Raw genomic sequence first — 21825 nt, 5'->3', positions numbered from 1 at the left:
TAAAAACGAAGTTGGTTATATCTCAGAGACTATGAGTCAGATATACATGAAACTGGTATGGTAGGTTCATGGTATGTCCTAGTTATGTGTGAGAAAGAACCGTTGCTATGGACCCCTCCGTTGCTTAGTAACGGCCGAAAAACCTCTAAATGTGGGGGTATTTTAACGAAAAAACAATCTGCAGCATTAACCCTTGAAGCTAGAATCATGAATTTTCTTGTGCTTAATCCTCAGGTCATTCCCCATCGAACGGGTCCATCGCATCAGGTTTTATTGGGTAGTCGACTACTCATGTCCGCCTACCGGCTTGTTTGTTTGCTTGTTTGTGAACAAAATATCCCAAAAAGTTGTGGAAGGATTCGGACGAAATTTGGTGGGGAGATTAGGTGATGTGTCAAGGATGAAATCATTAAATTTTGATGAAGATTTTGATCCAAGAGTTTTTAAAACTTATTTTTCACCATTGAAAGATAGGGGTAAAAACGGCATTTAGCAGGAAATCTCAAAAGATTGTTGACGGATTCTGGTGAAACTTTGTGTGCACATTGGTTATGTAACAGGGTTGAATTGATTCGATTTTGGTGAAGATCTGATTCCGGATCCGATAATTTTTTTAAGTAGTTGTTCACCATTGAGTGGTCGGGCTAAAACAATATATAGCACGATATTTCAAAAAATTAGGGACTGATTCAGATGAAATTTGGTGGATGAGTTGGTTCGGTGACAAGAACAAGCTGATTAAATTTGAGTTCAGGTCCAAATCCAGATCCAGCCTATCAGTGGGAAACAAAACCTAAACTAATCAGCCTGTACAGTGTATGTATCTGTGTTTTCCTCAAGTTTAGTTTGAGTACAAGCGGACACGGACTGGCTGTGTATTTTGAGATGCTTTCTCTCGTTTTCCATTGTGTCCGTTTGGTGACGCAAGTCATATTGTGAGATAATCCTCTGCGTCCTTCAGTGGTTGCTTTTGTCATCCTGTTGAGTACACATTGATGGATTAAGCCCTACACAAGCAAAGAACCAGATATAATTCACTGATGACACTATGGGTCAAAGCAAAAGTTTCAAGGTTTTTGACTCGTAAGGTGAATCTTTTTTTTTCACGTGTTTACCTTTTAGAATTGTGAATGCACTTCCTGACGTTGTTACAGTGGAGATTGGTGACACGCAGTGGGAAAATATTCCCAGTGGTGGGTACAAGGACTACGAAGCTGTGGAGCGTGGCATGTGCGTATCCCTAATGCTATCACTGCATCCTGAAATCAAAGAGACTGCTGAATAAAATCTTACAATCCACATCCTCGGCACATTGAAAATAAAATTCATGCAGACAAAATTTGTTTAAACTCTAATTTATTATTTATGGCACCGGTAATCCAACCTTGGATTAAAAAGGGAAACACGAAATTGCCAATATAAATCAGACAATCACTGCAATTCCTTATGCTCACAATGTGGTCCACAAAAACATTCATCTAACCACAACAATATATGTTATATACAAGGTGATGATAAAGTTGTTTCATCCAGCCTGTTGTTTACTGCACCCAAACTCGACTATTACACATTGGTATAACTCGGTGTGCATCCATACACATGTGGCCATTGGGGATGTATTCATCGAGTTTGCAGATTTTGTTAACTGACATGTCGTCACTTGCATTGTGATGTCACCTGCGATGTTTTCTTCACTGTAATGTCACAGAGCTGTTAGATGGGTCAGCTTGCCAGCAGATATGCCTGCAAACGGAGTTTCATGTCAATTTCTGATGATTTTTTTTAATGTACATTGTCGTTCTGCAGTGATATCGCACAGCATGAGTAAAATGTCCTTGCAGAATTAATATATTTACATGCAAAGGAAGGACTGGAAACCCTCTCTGTGTAAAGTTTGGTTTTTAAGGGGAAACATTCCATGTCTTTCTGTACTATCTGTACTGGTGTATGAGGTCTGGGATAATTTATTTATTTTGTGATTTCCATGTCGTCTTGCAGACCTGGATAATAATACGAATTCCCTTACAAGGAACTTCAATGGAGGGGAAGCCATTAGGCCCATCAAGCCTGCACAATAGTTCCCAACCTATGGTTGTTTCTTCCATGCTCTATCCTTTTTAAATGCAAGGAAGCAGCACATACTATTTTTGTTTTTGGCATTACTTGGCAGGAGTCAGGTCCAACTGCTGACATCCTCGACTCAAAGCAAACCTTCTAACCATTATGCCACTGAGCCTGGTTGTCCTTCATCCCTTCCTCCTCTTTTCATGGTTATGAATTCTTCATAATTCTTCCTTTCTATAGATCCATGCCATTCCATGGCCCAACAACCCTCATATGGGGAATTGTTGTGGGAATAACTGCAAAGCAGTAGTGCAGGATGTGCTGAGGTTCACATGTCTGCCTCCGATGGTTCCCAGGTGGAACCAGCCATGACATAATGAGCCTGCTGTGTGGACTGTCGTCATCTGCCCCTTTGCCATGAGTGTGACACCATCATAAAAATCCTACCATTTCTCTCCAGTTATTTTCTTACTTAGCCTTTATTGTTGTTTCTTTGCTGTTTTCCAGACCTTCCTTTGTGTGCATAGGCATGCTGACATCATGGTGCTTTTTTATTTTTGCCATTATTGTGAAGTGTTTGTCTCCTTGAGGAGCCCATATTTGTTCCATGTCCTTTTGTGTAGTATTATTTAATGTACTGTCACTTTTCATTGTTATTGTTATCATTACCTCCACCACCAAAGGTGGACTGAGGTTGTGTTTTCATCCGTGTTTGTCTGTTTGTTTGTCTGTGAGTAGGATATCTGAAAAGGTTATGGACTGATTCAGACAAAACTTGGTGGACACGTTGGATGTGTGACACAGACAAATTGTTTTGATTTTGGTGAAAATCTAGTTCCAGATACAATTTTTATCTTGCCAAAACGAAGTTTTTGCAAGATATGTTTGTCAGCTTGTATGTTTTTGTTTTTTTTTTTGTCTGTAATTACGTATAAAAAATTCTGCAGAGCACAGTTATCATTGGAAATTTTTGTAACTTCGCATATCAGAGGCCCATAGAGGTCCCTTTCAGCACATAAAATTTTGAAAGTCAAGGTCAAAGGTCAATGTCACTTTGTCGCAAATCAGGGGAGTCGACGAAACCCTTATTTTTTTAGTAATTTTGATCGGATCGTCTTCAAACTTCATGGGAATATAGTTCATGGTCTGGCGCTCAGCTGATTAATTTTTGGTGGCGATTGGCCTTGACCTTCATGGTTAGCACCTCAGGTAAAACAAATTTGACCCCAAGGTCAAATTTTCAAGTTTTAGGAACCATATCGTATAGTACCTCAAATTGAACACCTCGATGAGTGCTTTCTAGATATGTCAAGCTTGAGACATTATGATGTCATTTGGTGACGTTATGAGGCAAACGCATATTTTTCATGGTTACTCTGTAGAACGATTCTCATCGGAATCTCTCGAAGGCAGATATTCCTCAAGGAGTCGCTCCTGGTGGATAGCAGCTCTGTTCACCTCAGTGTGACCTTAAAGAAGTCACACGTGGTCACCTTTTGGCAAAATACGGGTCACCCTGCGGGTGACATTAGTTTGTTTGTGTGTTTGTTTGTTTGTAGGCACGATAACTCTAGAACGGAAGAAGCTAGCAATGTCAAATTACACCACGTGATTCAGGAGTGTGATGGCTAGCGCTATTTAGATTTTGGTCAAAATCGGTCAAAGGTCAAGGTCACAGTGAGGTCAAACATAATTCCGTAAATTCATGTGGAGAAATGGAGTATTTTTTTATTTATTATTGAAGTGATTCTTTCCTATTGAGAGATGGGGCTAAAAACGATAGATGGCATGCTTTTTCAAAAAGTTGTGGAGGGTTTATGACAAAGCAAGGTGGAAGAATTGGTTAGGTGACTGGACATTGGACACAATCTATTGTGTCCAATTGGCTATTGGACACAATCCTGGATGGGTCGCCACTCCGGCACAGTATCCCAGCATGCTGGCACTCATTTTGCCAACCTTTGAAGGATGACAGGCCAGGTTAACCCCACCTGGTATTAATTCAACAGCTGAGCAGGATTTGAACTCAGGACACTAGGGTCCCAAGCCCACCACCCTAACCATTAAGCCAACACCAGGCACATCCAGCATATCGATTGGATACAAACGTAAACTGTTCACCCTGGCGGAGATATGCGCTCTCCCAATTGCCGTTCTTGTTTTCATTGTCACCATTTGTGTAATGAAATTTGGGACGCCATATTTTCTTGCCATTGTCTGGAAGAACTTGTTACATAACAAGGAATATACGAGCAGGAAAACTGGGAGACGAGTCCCCATCCAGACGTCCCATTGGCTCATCACTTTTCCGATATTATTGGGTGTGAAGCCCCACAAGTGCATGGTGGTACATGAGTGGGGATCTTGCATGCTTCCCCCATCCTCGTGACTACATTCAATGTGAGCCTACACATATTCACATCCACTTTTAAATATTTTGCACTACTTCAACAATGAGGCAGGAGTACGATAGAGAGGAAAATAGAGATGTAATTGAATATCTTGCAGCTCATCTGTAGATATCAGTGAAATGACATTTTATTTACCATTACATGTGTTACAGTTTTGGAATTGCAAACAGCAGAATGGATGAATTAAATAACATTGTTGTTACTTTGTATATTACTTGTAGTTTTTGGGGTTTACCCCCCTCCCCCCTCCAAGAGTGAGGATAAATTGACCCTGGGGTAGGTAGCTTGGCAAAATTTGTTGTGGTTAGTGGAAAATTCGGGTTAGTGTTGTGGTTAGTGGAAAAATAATTGCTTTCACATTGGTGATAAAGTGAGATTGCCATGAATAATTGTCCAAGAGTCATAACAGATTCTGCCCAAAAAGTGAATAAACAGGATGTACAAATTAACTTTAAACGTGATCATAAATATGTATGCACTGACTCTTCTTTTTTTCTTTTTTTACATTGACATAATCTCTGAATCATGAATAATTATCTCCCTTTAGATTCAATGTGAATGTTACTTCCCAAGGGAAAACAAAGATTGTTTCAACTCAATTGCTGGACTTCGGTGGTGCCTATACAATTCTTGCACACAAGGTATGTGTCATAATTTTTAATTTCTGCAACAGTGGTTGTTAAGAAAAACTAATAATAAGGATGTAAAAGACTTATACTTCCACTTGCTCATGGGAGTCGAAACCAATGATGTCCACAGTAACAAAGAGAGTCAGGTAAGAGACACACATGTATTCTAAACACCCATGGATTGATGCCTATCTTTTTGCAATCCTCAAAAACACCTGGACATGATGCCACAATGCTGTTGATGAGGCTTTGTCGGTTGTTATAACAGATTCATGCCTTTGTTTCGAGGTTCACCCCTGAATTGCTTGATTACGCATTTAATCATTTGTAAAGAAAATATGCAATCCACTAAAACTGTCCTGGTGCATGACCAGTAGAGGGTGGTACAGCACATAACATGGAGGCCACAAGAGATGAAGTGTAAAGCCAACAGCCCCTTCTCTAATCAGTGGGGTCAAGTGAAAAGATACAATGGGGTAATTTGTGAAACAAGACCTTTGAGTAAGTACAATGACCAAATACTCCCCACTAATCGATATAATGGGGATAAGATAGTCATAACAGTCCAAAATATGAGAACATTTTTTTCTTTCATCTTATAATGAGAAATAAAATAGTTTTCCTGCATACACACACACACACACACACACACACACACACACACACACACACACACACACACACACACGTCTGACACTTTTTATAAATTGTACATTTTCAGCTGGTCCTAAAATATAATATAATTCAAAAAATTGCTGTAAATATTGTTCATTTCACATCTGACATTCAAGTTCATTGAAGTTGTTAACCTAGAAACATAGTTCCCTCACCCAAAGTAAGATCCTTAACCTGTAAGCAATTGAATGGTTTTCCGACAATATGGATCATAAGCTGGGCACCGTACTTCCTCGAGGTTTCAATCCTTTTTGCCAAGAACCTCTCCAAACGGCGGATCCACAAACACGGTCATGGATCCACATCAGTAGATTACCTACATCAGTAGATCCACAAGCTCAGTTGAGTCCAGGCAGTCAGTCAACCCATCAATGCAACATCACTAATCAAACTACTTGCCAGATGATTTAATGTGTTATCATATAGTTACAACTGTCATCACACATTCCATTACATGATAATATATTAAGCTAGCGATACCCGTGCACATGCACAGGATAGCAGTACAACATAGCTAGTAGCAGACGACAGACCGTACACGGGGAATGACAAAAATACGCATTGTGCAAAATGCAAGTGGTATTATGGAACGCCAAGACTTCCCAAACATTATCGGCATGTCCGCTAAGTGCCACAGCAATTTCATTGGGATCATGTGATGGCGAGCCGAGTTTTTAGTGTGCAAGCTTGGTATTATAATAGAAATCATGCATGTCTTACCATAAACGTAGCATGTCCAGCACCCATTACGTACACCCACTTTCCTCTGGATCAAACTGTTATTCATTCAAATACTGTATTCAAACGGTTATTTATAACTGATTTTAACATGTTACACTGTGTCTCCTATCAACCAATGAAAATCGTTCAAGTGACGATAATATTATATATATATATATATATATATATATATATATATATATATATATATATATATATATATATATATATATATTTTTTTTTTTTTATTTTAAAGAAGTTGGTGCTTCCAACCAAAAGTAGAAAACGAGATCAACTCCGCTAACTTGAGCAAAAAAGCGAGATCAGACCCGGTCTCTGGAAACGTTTCACCAGCTTCACAGCCGGCTTCCTCAGGCACAATGAACCAATTGTCTATTGTGCCTGAAGAGGCCGGCTGTGAAGCTGGTGAAATGTTGCCTGACACCAGGTTTGCTCTCACTTTTTTACTCAAATTAGCAGAGTCGATCTAGTTTTTTACTCTTGGTTGGAAGCACCTTCTTCTTCTTAAAAATGTGCAATCCCAACCACCACAATCTTATACAAATGTATGTATATATATATATATATATATATATATATATATATATATATATATATATATATATATATATATATATATATATATGTTTTTTGTTTTGTTTGAAATTATGTTTATAAAAATACAGTATCTGGTATCTCATTAATAATATTTTTACTACTTACATTATGCTGTATTTCGCTAATTCTTTTTGGTGTCATTATATGATCTAAAAGAAAACTTGTTTTAATCTGCTAATTGTTGCTCCCTGGATCATCATGCACCAAACTAGTTTTTTTAATCTATCGATACGTTCAGTGCCGTGTGTGGTTGCTCTCACAGTCCTAATTATTTCACCTGCAACTATACCTTAGAATAACTTTAGAGGAATACAGCTGCTGTGTAAGAGAGGCATTCATATAATGTAGATTTGAAAAGCATCTCATTTATCCAATAATTTGAAGCCTGGTGTTGGCTTAGTGGTTAGGGTGGTGGCTTGGGATCCCAGTGTCCTGAGTTCAAGCCCCGTTGGCTGCTGAATTAACACCAGGGGGTTGACTCAGCCTGTCATCCTTCCGAGGTCGGCGAAATGAGTGCCAGTGTACTGGTCCCGGTGTATGCCCTGGTCAGAATAGGTGTACCATATCCCTGTGTGTCGTAAGAGGCGACCAGGGTTGGCGTCAGGAAGGGCATCCGGCCATAAAACATTGCCTCACAAAAAGCCAAACCCCTGCACAGCAAGGAAAAATGGCTGTAAAAACGGTCATTTCTTTTTTCAAATAATTTGGTGTGAAATTTATTATTATTGAAATCTATTTGTAATTCTAAAAAAGAAACTGAGTGTGAGTTTGGTTTTCCTTTTTTAATTCGAGTTCTATTGGATAAATATCATCATGAAACTGATGAAATACAAACCCATCATTATTTGACAATATCTCGTCAATTTATCTAAAGATGCTTCCACACCTTCACAGAGTTGTTTGTTCATTGCTGCACATGTCCTGAACCCAATCAGACTCGTACATGTGCAGAACAAAAATTGCAAAGAAAGGTGAGTACACTTCTGCTTGCTCATGGTTGCTGATACTAATGAGGTCCATATATATATATATATATATATATATATATATATATATATATATATATATATATATATATATATATATATATATATATATATATATATATATATATATATATATATATATATATATATATTGTTGCGGTTGTGGAAATTCGCAGAAAGACATACAGGGATCTTTAGTTTACTTATATCAGTAGGTATTTGCTTTATAGATAGCTCCTTTCCCTTGTGAATGGGTGAAGAAGTGTAGATGCACTACGATTGTTTTAGGACTACAATAAATACTACAACGGCGCCATTCTCGCGTTTGGCATGGAACTGGCACTTCGACGTTCTCCAGGCACGCACGTGGGCAGAGTTTAATACAGACATGCCGTCCCTCCCTGGCCAATCGGCAGAGAGCAGGCGTCTACCATGCTCCGCCTCCGATCCAAGATAATCGCCATTGAGCACGCGGTCTGAGGTGAAGCGGTAGGCAGAGCCACCAAACGCACCCACTGGAGACTCCGCCCAGAGGGATGGGAGCGCCCTGCCCACCGCGCGCCTGTCCAAGGTGAAGCGGACAAGGAGTCGCACAATGTTTCCTGTCCAATGGGCAGGATTATGAGGGCGCATGCGCAGAAGTTGGATGGGGGAGGTGCCTATAAAGATCGGTTTCTGAGAGGTTTTCTCTCTCTCTGCTCTGGGCATCAACCTCGACCCGGCTCCCCACTTTGGAAATCTTCTCGCTATCATCGACCTCGTCCCGGCTACTGAGCTTTTCTTGTCATCGCCGGAGGCTCCACCTGGCTGGTTCGACGACGCCACCCGGAGTCCCAAGAGAAGGAGACATCCAACCGCGCGTTAGCGGCCAGGTAGCCTGCCACCCCTGGCTCACAGCCAGACTGTCCTCAGCTGGAGAGCCACAATAAAAACCCTCAGGGTCCAATCATTCTGTCTAGGTGTGCGTGTGTCTGTTTGTGGCACCAGTCTGGAAAGTAGTGAATTGCATAAGTGGCTTGCTGTACATACGTGTCTTCTAATAATCGGTTTATATCTTTCCTTATGTGCTCCCGAGCAATTCCCCCATTGCTTGTAATAAATATCCTATTGTTGAATGTACTCAGATCGTCGTGTCCATTTCTGCCATTTGCTGGGTGTGCCGTGCATGTGAGGGATTAGCTGGCCATTGCCGGGGTAACAAGATAATCGGGCCGACGGAACTCGGCGATAAAACCGCTCTGCAACGCACGCGGAACGAGCGTGCTTAAGCGGCTCGCTTCCGTACGAGTTCCCTCGAGGTATAAATTCTCGGTATTTCTGTCTGCATGGATAATTAGGTATATCGAGATTCGGCGATTGACCCTGTACCGCGCGGACAGAATATTGACGGTTTATGGTGTGTTAAGGCACCCGTAGCAGGGTTCCGGAGTTGTCCAGAAGCTACGACTGGATTCTGGGCGATCGAGCCGAGACGACTCCACTGCTTCATCTGGTGGTCGTGTTCATGGTGACGCACCGGCGAAACCACAACACTGGTGTCAGAAGTGGGATTCGGCCCCCTCCGCCTCCATAGCAAAATTCACGGAATCCAATTAGAGGTGTACGGAGCGAACCCCCCTGGTTCCCCAAATAGCGAGCATTTTAAATTCATTCCCGGCACGCGACATGGCCAGCCAAGACGAGCTGAGCCAGGTGGGTAGCGATAATAGTGTAAACAAGTCTGGAGACGGCGATGGTTCATGAGCAATGTACACGGTTCGCCTTTTTTATTTTTTGACCTTCGAGGGGACGCCACTGTGGCAAACTGGCGGGAATCGGGAAAAACGTAAATGATGAAAGTTGTAGTACTTGAAGAGCACTACTTGCATTCCAACTTTCATTCGAAACAGTTGAAAACCCTAGGAGCTCGACGCCCAATTTATTGATTTTTTTGACATTTTCTAAGTTTGTGACCTTGTGACCTTGTGACCTTGACCTTGGGACGAAAATGAAAAATTGAGCTCAGTGGGGCAATGCAGGTGCCATTGGGCTAACCAAATACTGAAACCCCTGCCAAATTCGACAAACTCCCTCGGAGAAGATGTAACTTGAAATTGGCTACCTCCTAAAAACACATGTTTTGGGGTGTGGCTCTGCCAATAATGGGTGCAGCATGCCCATTCTCAGGAAAACACAACTAGATCATGCTATAAACCTCCCACCCAAATTTTATCAGGATCGGATCAAAACCCACGGAGCTATGCTCGGGACAGACAGATACATACACACACACACACACACACACACACACACACACACACACACACACACACACACACACACACACACACCGACAAGTCTGGAGCCGGCGATGGTTCACGAGCAATGTACACGGTTCGCCTTTTTATTTTTCGATCGAGTTTGTTCGAGGCTCCGCTCCGAGGAAGGGCATGGAGCGTTTCCTCCAACCAATGGGTGAAGGCCGAGCAGGGCCGAGGCGCTCTGGCCAATGGGAGGCCAGCGTGCTGAAAGCTACAACAGAGCCTCTTCGGGGGGCGGGCCTCCGAGACGCCCCGACACACCTCCCGAGACGCCCCATCCAATCAGGACGCTCATGACCTGAGGGCCGGCTCCGCCCCAGCCAGATGGAGTGTTCGCCTTGTCAAGACCAGAGTACGGCAGTCGGGTGGCGAGCAGTCATCGTGGCCGATTGCTTCTGGTCTGGCGCCGTGGCTTGGTCTTGTCATGGTCTGCGGTCCTTCACGGTGGCTCATCTTGGTGGTGGAGGCTGAGCAGCCAGGGTCGTGGGCCCGTGGATTTTGGAACGTGGGTTTGAGTCCCACCGTGGTGGTTGAAGTCCGGTGTGACCGCACAAGGCGGAGAGGTACCCGACAAAGCCCTGGTCCCCAGCTCGCCTTTCCCTCCTGGGCTGAGGGACCGAATACAGACCCCACGGGGTCCATTTCTTTTGGGTGTGAGTGTGTGTGTGTGTGTGTGTGTGTGTGTGTGTGTGTGTGTGTGTGTGTGTGTGTGTGTGTGTGTGTGTGTGTGTGTGTGTGTGTGTGTGTGTGTGTCCGTGGGCCCCGTCTGTAATTGGAAATTGTGAAGTGCTTTTGTTCATTGTACTTTTATTCAGATAACTCTGCTCTTTGTGCTCCCCTGCCCCACTGAAAAATAAACCCCCAATTGTTCAATGTACCAGCTCGTTGTCTGTCACTTTCTTTCATTGACCCAGCACGGTGTGTATTGAGCATTAGGGAGGCCGTGTGCCGTAAGTTGTCATTGGGACCAGCGTGGCTCTAGTAACTCCCGCTCGGTACGCCGGACCCGAGTCGGTACATGCGACTCGGTTCGGACAGAGTCGGCCGAGGGTGTGGCTTCCCCGGTAGCTAGACGGCATGAGTACTTTGGTAAATTGGAATAGACAAGTGGACCCTACCTCACGCTGTCAAAATATTGGCGACCACTGTCCGCTAAAGGACCCATAACTTTTCAGACTTATCCAAGAGTCACGACCTAAATTCCGGGGTGTTCAGTGTAGACGACCCTACTGCTCCCCCTGGTGGTCGTTTATCGCCACCAAACCCTGGCCCACAACAATATTGCCAGCAAGAGAGAAATTGCAAGTTAGTGAAAAAGATGTGGTGGCCTAAGTCTTTTGGATTAGTGTGGGCACCCTGGGAGAATTCCCAATCCTGCCATAACATGACATGACACTGCATCAGCAGCACAGCCAAACTTCGGTGATGATGCAACTAACGGGCCAAATTTACAGTTCAATCCTCGTCCAATTATGCATTATATTGGACCAGGATTCAAATTATGACCATTTTGCCAATGCACAATCAACTGAGGTCTGAACTTTTCCAATACTTCCCAACACAAGTTTTCATCAACTGCGTCGTACAATTCCTTGAGTTACACCCTCATTTTCTTGGGATGTTGTGGCCTTTGTTTCAATAATTTATTCATCAAATAAGCTGAGGGATAGCTAATTTTGAGGCATGCTTCAAGTGGCCCATGCTGCCTGTGTTGAAACTTGAGATAAATTACATGAACTTCAAAACTTTCATGGTAAAACTCAAGGACAACACTTGTATCACAGGGAGTTACACCAACCTATGCATGAACCATTGTGTGCCCAAGTACCATGTGGGCTGCCCGGTTCCTCACTTTTCATTCCAATTGTAATATTCAGGTAATTGCCTTTCTCTCAGCAAGCTGAGTATATATTCTACAGCCTCTCTCCATCACTATCCTGAGATGGCTCTCTGGTAAAATGTAATTTTGCTTGAAATATGCGTGAGTATGTTCACAGTGGCTATTTTCCTTTCCTTAAAGTGGACACAGATTATGTACTATAAGTATGGCATCGGCAGACTTCCAGCCAAACTTTTAATTTTGCTAAAGTTAATGCAATGACACTGTGACTTGGAATACATGGCCAACACTCGTGGATTGGACGTATTCATTGGAATGATTACATTATCACTCTGCAATGAGATGTAACCTTGAAACTGCAGACATTGGCAGATGCAGAGACAAGGCTTTGTATTATTCAAACAAATGTGGTATAATTTTGGTATTAGTAGCTCTGTATTATAATTTTTGCATCTGTAGATCTCTGTAAATGAAGTGTTATCATTTCTCTTCTCTGGTTATGAGGCATGTACACAATACCAGTGCCACATAAAGCAATGAGGTGCATTTCACCTTTGCTGCTAAGATCCGTCTGCAATATCAAGTGTCAGGACAGAATCTCCACGATTGAAGTTCGAAAGAGGAATTACATCCCAGGCATTCAGAGCATGCTTATCATGGCCCAGTTTCGTTGGGTGGGTATGTTGTTTGTATGGAGGAAACTCGTATACCAAAGGTGGTATTTTACAGCTGGCTAAGTATGAGAACTCGCACGATTGGGTAACCTATGCAAAGATACCCTGAAGGCTAACCTCATGGCATTCAAGATGACTTGTAGTTGTGGGAAAACACCACCCTGATCAGACTCAAATGGATATGTCAATGTCATACATTATTTTCTACTTTTGAGGAAAATGGAATAAGATTCCTGGAGGATAAGTAAGCAAAGCCAGTTCCTCATTACCTCCTCCTAACAGCACCGACACTTGCAACATTTGTAACCACGTGTGTAAGTCAACAATCGGTCTTTCATCCCTTTGGAGACGACACCAACCAGGAAACTGATTTGCTGGTCTTATGCTAATTTTTTACTCAACACTCTTCCAGCGAATCAACAAGGGAGTGCCTGGTGTTGGCTTTGTGGTTAGGGTGCGGCTTGGGATTCTAGGGTCCTGAGTTCAAGCCCCGTTGGGCTGCTGAATTAATACACCAGTAGGTTGACTCAGCCTGTCGTCCTTCCGAGGTCAGAAAAATGAGTACCATTGCACTGGTAAAGGGGACACTGCATCAGCGGCATAGCCACGTTCCAACCAAAGAGAGAGAGAGAGAGAGAGAGAGAGAGAGAGAGAGAGAGAGAGAGAGAGAGAGAGAGAGAGAGAGAGAGAGAGAGAGAGAGAGAGAGAGAGAGAGAGAGAGAGAGAGAGAGAGAGAGAGAGAGAGAGAGAGAGAGAGAGAGAGAGAGAGAGAGAGAGAGAGAGAGAGAGAGAGAGAGAGAGAGAGAGAGAGAGAGAGAGAGAGAGAGAGAGAGAGAGAGAGAGAGAGAGAGAGAGAGAGAGAGAGAGAGAGAGAGAGAGAGAGAGAGAGAGAGAGAGAGAGAGAGAGAGAGAGAGAGAGAGAGAGAGAGAGAGAGAGAGAGAGAGAGAGAGAGAGAGAGAGAGAGAGAGAGAGAGAGAGAGAGAGAGAGAGAGAGAGAGAGAGAGAGAGAGAGAGAGAGAGAGAGAGAGAGAGAGAGAGAGAGAGAGAGAGAGAGAGAGAGAGAGAGAGAGAGAGAGAGAGAGAGAGAGAGAGAGAGAGAGAGAGAGAGAGAGAGAGAGAGAGAGAGAGAGAGAGAGAGAGAGAGAGAGAGAGAGAGAGAGAGAGAGAGAGAGAGAGAGAGAGAGAGAGAGAGAGAGAGAGAGAGAGAGAGAGAGAGAGAGAGAGAGAGAGAGAGAGAGAGAGAGAGAGAGAGAACGAACGAACACAAGAGAGAACACAAGAGAGTATCCATAATCTGTCGCATGAGGTTGGTTAAGCTTTTTTATGGAGAAGCTGAAGATCATTGGCGGGCTAGACAATAGAGGGTGAGAGGCTATCACGGACAATGAAGCAGAACTTGTATGCTTACCTCCATACGTGCTTAACAGACTGCCATTTTCTCTGATATTCGACTTCCCATTTTGGAAGTGTTACTTCACATCTCCTACTTGATTAACCACCAACTTCTGTACTCGTCTTCGAACTTGCTTGCTACGTTACAGCGACATTAATATGAAACCTCGGCCACACTATTCCTCATCATATTGTGGTCTTCAACATCAATTTTCCAGCAAAGTTCATCATTATGATGGTCAACAATTGTTCAGTATCGGTTCTGGTGTTTCAGCCCTCTCTACTCCTCAAGTTACTTGGAATTTGATCAAAGAGTTTCAGTCACAACAAACTCTTGGGAAGTTTGAGCTAGGTCATAGAAGGCTAAGCACAGGCAACATGCCCAAGCCATACCAACAATTGTTTTTTTCCTGAAGGCATTCTGCCAGCGAAGTGCAGGCAGTTACCATTTGTTATTTAGTAGTAGTCCCTTTCACTTCATCAAAATCACCCTTTACTACAACTCTTCCTTTATTCCCTTTGTGCAATGCACGCTCTGCCTGTAATAAGCTGGATGAGCTTTCAACTGTTATCCTCGACTGAAAGATCGATGTTTGTGCCATTACTGAGACATGGTTCAAGCATGACATGCCCCTGGAACTCGTCACCATACCTGGCTATGCAGTGTTTGGCAAGTGAAGAATTAACCAAATAGGAGATGTGAGAGTTTTTTTTTTTTTTTTGTATACCTTGGTCGAGGCTCGTATGAGAGCTAACACACAACTCACAGCAAGGAGGCATGAGACAAGAGGGGCGGGAGTGGAAGGGACAAAACAGTGGGGAACAGACACATTCGGTGAACTGTGGAAGGGAGAGGGATGGGGATGGGACGGGGAACATGGCGAAGAGAAGATGGACATTACAGGGACTTTCAGGAAGGAAAGCAGGAGAAATGAAGGAAGTGGGCTTGGGTGGATTATCGGGGGTAGAAAAGATCGAGGATTTGGATGGGGGAAGATAAGAGGTGGTGGTGAACAGCTGTTTTGAAAGCCTGGAGGGAAGAATGGGAAAGAATAGAGTGAGGAAGTTTATTCCAAAGGCGGGAAAAAAGAGGAATGAAAGAGTGAAGATGAGCAGTGATTTTTGATTTTGGTAGTTTTACCAGAAGGGGGTTGTTGGCGGACCTTGAGCGCCCTGTGGAAATGTGGTGGGGACAAATCGCAGAGAGAGCAGGGGGGCAAGGCTGGAGAGGAGTCAGTAGAAGACAGAAAGACCACCGACCAACCTGCGGTGATTGAGTGAGAGGCCCAAAGACTCAGCTTCATTGCGGGAGATGCCGATGATCTTAAATGCCCTGGTTTCGACAGCGTGAAGCCGAGAAAGGTGGGAGGCAGGAGCACCAGCCCAGAGGGGAGAGCAGTACTCCATCAGGCTACGGACAAAAGCTTTGTAAGTGGTCAGGAGCTCAAGAGGGCCGAGGAAGGACTTAGCACGACGGAGGATTCCCAGTCGGCGACTACTTTGGAGGCGAGGTTTGAAATGTGGCTTTTCCAGGAAAGGTCATGGCAGATAGTGAGACCCAGAAGCTTGAAAGAAAGGACTTCTTCCAGAGGATTGTTGAGAAAGTGGATGGGGGGGGGGGGTTCTAAACGGTCCTTTCGAAGAGACATAGTGAGAGTGTGAGATTTGTCTGGATTGAAAGACATGTTCCACATGTTGGACCAGTTTGTGATTTTATCCAGATCTGCAGTGAGTGAAGAAGCTGCTGCTTGCCGGTCTGAGGGATGACCAATGGTACGGCAGAGGGTGGAGTCATCGGCAAAGAGAAATAGAGGATTTTCCAGAGAGTCCGAGAGATCATTGATGAAAACCAGAAAAAGAACAGGGCCCAGAACGCTACCTTGAGGAACTCCAGCCTGCACAGGAAGAGGGGATGAAAGAACTCCATTTAGGGCCACACGTTGACTGCGACAGGAGAGGAAGTCTGCGAGCCATGAGTGGAGATGGCCTTGAATACCATGGGAAGAGAGTTTGGTGAGTAGGGCAGGGTCCCAGACTGTGTCAAAAGCACGTGATATGTCCAGGGATACGGCTCGGATTTCCTGTCTGGCATTGAGGACCTCCATCCATTGATGGGAGAGCAGAAGCAGCATATCCAGAGTAGAGTGACCTGGTCTGAAACCAAATTTATGATTGGAAATCAAGCCATTGGAGAAGAGGAAGGATTTCATGTCTGAGGCGATGATGGATTCCATCACCTTGCTGATGATTGGGAGAAGGCTGATTGGTCTGTAGTTACAGGGATCTGTTTTTGCACCTTTTTTATGCAGGGCAGTGATGTTAGCAGATTTCCAAGCAGATGGCAGATGACCTTGGGCAAATGAGAGGGTGAATAGAACAGAGAGTGGGTGAGCAAGAGCAGAAGAGCAGGCTTTGAGGACACGTGGGCTGATGCCGTCTGGACCGGTTGCAGAATCTGACTCGAGGTTTGAAAGCAAGCTCTCCACCTTGTCAGGAGAAAAGGATACAGAGTCCAGGGACAGTTGGGTGCGACTGGGTAAAGTGGGTAGAGATAGTGATGGGTTTAGGACACAAGATTTAGCTGCAAACACCGAGTTTAGGCATTCAGCTTTATCACGTGTGGAATCAGCAGTGCGGCCATTTGAGGTAAGGGAGGGGATGGAGGGGGAACATACACCAGAAACAGATTTGATTAAACGCCACCAGGATTTTGAGGAGGGAGAGAGGTTTGAGAGTTCAGACTTGAGATGAGAAAGATGTTGATTTCTGGCTCTCCTGAGGATAGATACACACTTGTTCCGAGCTTTGTGGAAAGAACTGAGATTGCCCTCAGTTGGGTTTGCTTTCCATGAGGCAAAGGCAAGTTGTTTCAGGACAACTGCCTCGCCACAAGCTTCAGTAAACCAAGGGCGGGAGGAAGGGTAAGACAACTGAACACGAGAGGGGATAAATCTGTGCATGAGGGAGAGCAAGTTTCTTTGAAAGAATTCCCAGGATGAGTTGATGTTTGAGAAAGTAGTGATAGGAGACCAGTCTGTCAGTTTGATGGCTGCTCGGAGACCCTGCCAGTCGGCTTGAGTGAAATGCCAGACTCGACGGCGGTGAGGTGGTTCTCTGATAACAGCCAGAGAGATGTCCACTTTGACAAGGACGTGGTCAGAAGAACCAATTGGAGCGAAGGAAGAGCAGCAGATATTGTCAGGGAAATTTGTCAAAATCAGATCCAGAAGAGATGGAGTACCATTGGTTGAGATCCGGGTCGGGAGGTTGACCGATTGAGTCAGTCCCAATGAGTCGCAGAAAGCTTTTGCTGAGGTGCCATGGCAGGTGAGAGAGGTACCCACACCGAGCCAACTGGCGTGATGACAATTGAAGTCACCACATAAGAGGAAGAGAGAGTTTGGATGAGAAGATAGAAGATGGTCCATGTTTTCGGATAGTGAGGTGTAGATGGAGTCATCACTGTTCGGTGGACGGTACAGTACACATATAAACATGAGGTGGGAGTGAAGGGGAAGCCGAAGCCAGAGGTATTCCTGGGGGTGTGAGGGAGTGAGAGCAGTGCATGGAGAGTGAGGAATAGAGTCTTTGATGAAGAGAGCAACACCTCCACCAGGACGAGGTTCAGGTCTGTCATACCGTAAGATGGAGTAGCCAGGGAGAGATACTTGGGAGTCAGACACGTCTTGGGAGAGGAAAGTTTCTGTTAGGCAGATAATGTCTGGTTTGTCAGTGGCAACCTGTATGGAAAGATCTGAAAGGTTTGAGCGAAGGCCCCGGATATTTGAGGTCCACACTTTTAATGAAGAGGAAGGGGAGGAGGCTTTGGGTGCAGGAGGTGGAGGGGGAGGGTAGGACAAGGGATGAGGGGGGCAGGTAAGGAGGGTTGCTGAAGGAGTGTGGTGTATTGCAGAACAGCGAGGGGAGGGGGCCGAATGAGGAGGAGAAAAGGCTCTGTGGTGCTTGGGGAGAGGGGGGACAAGAGACAAGGAAGAAGGCAGTTGAGGATTTGAGGAGGTGGAGTGAAGAGAGGGAGGTGAGAGGGCAGTGGAGGGAGGCAGGTTGGTGCATGAGAGGGGGGGCAACTTTGAGAAGGAAGAGTGAGGGGGATGAAAGGTGGGAGAAAGGTGAGGGGGGGATTTTTGAGACAGCTGAGAGGCGGGCTTGGAGGGAGAAGAGTGGGATGGTTGCTTTGAGAGTGAGAGTGAGGAGTGAGGGGGGTGAGTTGGCACTGAAGTTGGAAAAAAAGAATGTTTGATGGAAAGCGAGCATCCATGGCAAACTGTGGTTTTTAAAAGTTTTAGGTCAGAGATGCGATTTAACACAATTCTTGATGGATGCAATGAAGGCAAATTCAGAGCATGGAGAGAAGAAGCACTGTAATAGTTGGATTTTTTAGGCAAGGAATGAAGGAGAGGTTGAAATGAGAGCAGTCTGTTAAAATAGCAGAAGAGTAGTGCATTGTGAAACAGTAAAGAGTACCACATGTGTGAGAGAGGAAGATGAAGCATTATAAGATCGTTTTTGTAGTTAAAAATAATGTATGAGAGAGTTCAACAGATTAGGTCATGGAAGTGTAAAAAAAAAAAAAATCGAGGAAGAAGACGAGGAGAAAGTTAAGAGGAAGAAGAAGAAGCAGAATCGGGAGAAGGTGAGCGTGTTGTTGTTGTTGTTGTTGGGCATATATATATATATATATATATATATATATATATATATATATTTTTTTTTTTTTTTGTTAATATTAATATATGAGAGAGTTCAACAGATTCGGTCATGGAAGTGTAAAAAAAAAAAAAAATCGAGGAAGAAGACGAGGAGGAAGTTAAGAGGAAGAAGAAGAAGCTGAATTGGGAGAAGGTGAGCGTGTTGTTGTTGTTGTAGGGTATTTTTTTTTTTTTTGAGATAAGAAAGAGATTAGTTGGGAGAATGGGGGATGTTTGGAAAGTGGGGAGGATCAAAATTGAAGGTAATGGGGAGGATAGAAATTGAAGGTAATGGGGAGAAAAAAAAAAAAAAACGATCGAACACCGAGTGGAACCGGTAGGCCTCAAGCCTAGGCCTAGGCCTCAAGCACAGGTAAGAACGTCGACAAAAATACTCACAAAATAGCACGATTTTTGAAACAAAACCGAACTAGCAACACACAGTAACATGTAGGTGAGAAAATTAAACAGTTAAAACGGGACAAATAACAACCGGAAACTTAGCTTTGAGAACGTCAACAGGGAGCCCTAAAGGAGACCTCTCGCTGCTCTAAAACCGGAACCGGAAGTCCCAAAAAGTTTCCCTAAAATATAACTTTACTCCATTTTAACCCAATTAAGTAATGGTCCCTCCAAACTTGGAAGTCACTGGGATCAAACTTAATCCCACACGCCTGCCAAGATAGCTTTCATGTATCTTTTGTGCAGTGATCTACTTCCAAAAATCGGACAACCGAATATAAATGCAATTGACAGAGTACGTCCTGTCTACTCTTGACCTTTATCAACAAAGTATTGTGATGCTTGTTTTGTTTTGTTTTCCTTGGAGATGTTAATCAGCTTAATCTCGCTCCTTTCCTGTCTGATTAAGTACCATCATCAAGTGGTTGATAAAGCAACTCGAATGAATGTGTTGGATAAGATTATTACGAACGTTAGTGACTTCTATGTAAATGTGCAAATCACCTTGCCCATAGATTTGTCTGATCTTAACACTATACTTTGGGTCCCAGTACTGCCACAAATGAGAAAGCCTCACGTAATTTGATGTCATTATAATCGGCCTATGCCGGATAGTGCCATTTGAGCTTTTGGCAAATGGATTTGCAACCATGACTGGATGGAAGTAATAAGCCATGCCGATGCCAATGCACAATGAGAATGTTTCCACCAAACTCTATATTCTGTTATTGAAATATATTTTCCAATTCGCAAAGTGAAGTTGCATTCATGTGACAAAGTGTGGATGACTGCTGAAATCAAGTCATTAATCCACAAATGGTAAATGGCATTTCACCATGGAGATATTCAGAATTGGAAAAGATTAATAAGCAAGGTCAAGTCAAGTGGAGTGAAAGCTAAAACAGAGTATTATTTCAAGCTTGTCCAGCATCTGAAACGTTCCAACCCCTCGGCATGGTATCGTGAAATCCATGTTTTAATCGGAAACCAACGGGATCACATGCCAATATCTGTGTTTGGAATAGACATGGACGATGATTTAGTGATCACGAACATTATTGATGATTATTTTGTTTCTGTTTCTTCTGATCTAGACATTCTTGAGATGACTTTTTGCTTCCCGCTTACCTTCGAGCTCCAACAACATGCCCTTCTGCAAACTTATGGGAAATAGAAAAGGCATTGGCAATGATTCGGCAAAAAAACTTCTGGTTGTCCTGACGGGATATCTGCACACATTATCCGTGAATTCTCTATTGAGCTAGCAACACCTCCAACTCGTATAATTAACTCCTCCTTTTAACAGGGAAAGGTTCTCAATGCATGGAAACATGCTAGAGTTGTCCCGATACCCACAACTAATCCTCCCTCTTTGGAAAAGTGCAGACAAATATTCCTGACACATCGTTTTGCTACATCAACTACTGAATCATTCATTGCAAGATGGATTCTATACGATATTACTCTGAAACTTGATCCACACCGGTTTGGAAACCATAAATTGCTTTCCACTTCACACTGCCTCATTAACATGTTACATCCTCCATATGTTAATACGAAAAAGGCCAAATCATTTTCCTCCATCATTTTAATGGACTTTACAAAAGCTTTTGATTGAATTGATCACTCAATTGACATCGCAAAGCTCATTGATCTTGGCGTGCATCCCTCTATTATTCCTTGTATCTGCAATTTCTTGTTCTCCCGTCAGGAGTGTGTACGCTACCATATCACTCACTCTGATTGTCCATTGCTCAATGCAGGAGTTCCTTGAGGAACGTGCTTGGGACCCATCCTTTTTTTGAGCAATGACCAACGATGCTCGACTATCTGATGAACTGTATACATTTAAATATGTAGATGATTTAACTCTGGTTCAATGTCATCAATCATATAAATCTTCAAATATACAATCAGCAGCCAATAACCTTTTGAAATGGTCTCAATGCAATAAAATGGGTTTAAACGCTGCAAAATGTGTCAAAGTGGATATTTCATTCATGTGAGAATTCTCCAAATGAGCCAATTGTGGAGATTGAAAACCATCAGCTCCGTGACGTATGCACGGCAAAAGTTTAGGTGTTTATATTCAAAATTATTTAAAGTGGGAAGCTCATGTGGAGAATATCGAAAAACGTGCAAATAGTAAACTTCACACGTTAGGTCTTTTGAAGCATCATGGTTTCCTGTCCCAACACTTGCTAACCATTTTCAAGAGTAATATTCAGTCTCCAACTGAATATGCAACACCTGTCTTGAGTGGATCACTTACAAACCACCATTTTTGCATTGAAAGAGTTAAAAAATGTACTCTTCCCATAATACTGGGATCCAAATATACAACTCA

At 43.4% G+C, this 21825-nt stretch overlaps 1 protein-coding gene across 3 annotated transcripts in view; it reads left to right on the top strand.

Moving 5' to 3' along the window:
• LOC147022160 (solute carrier family 15 member 2-like) overlaps positions 1-21825 on the top strand; it is a 315727-nt gene that overhangs the window by 231636 nt on the left and 62266 nt on the right. For all 3 annotated transcript variants that reach the window (XR_015061088.1, XM_085892805.1, XM_085892804.1), the window contains 2 exons: positions 1123-1230; positions 5023-5116. Coding sequence is in view for 2 of the 3 variants with exons in the window: in XM_085892805.1 (XP_085748931.1) it covers positions 1123-1230; positions 5023-5116 (202 nt within the window). In the remaining variant the exon portion in view is untranslated. The remainder of the gene's footprint in view (positions 1-1122; positions 1231-5022; positions 5117-21825) is intronic.

The sequence above is a fragment of the Eptatretus burgeri genome, chromosome 8 (genome assembly GCF_056783735.1).
Source record: "Eptatretus burgeri isolate ZD-2024b chromosome 8, Ebu_testis_v1, whole genome shotgun sequence".
NCBI classification, from domain to species: domain Eukaryota; kingdom Metazoa; phylum Chordata; class Myxini; order Myxiniformes; family Myxinidae; genus Eptatretus; species Eptatretus burgeri.
The sequence above is the reverse complement of the archived record's forward strand: the minus strand, read 5'-3'. Positions and strand labels throughout refer to the sequence as shown.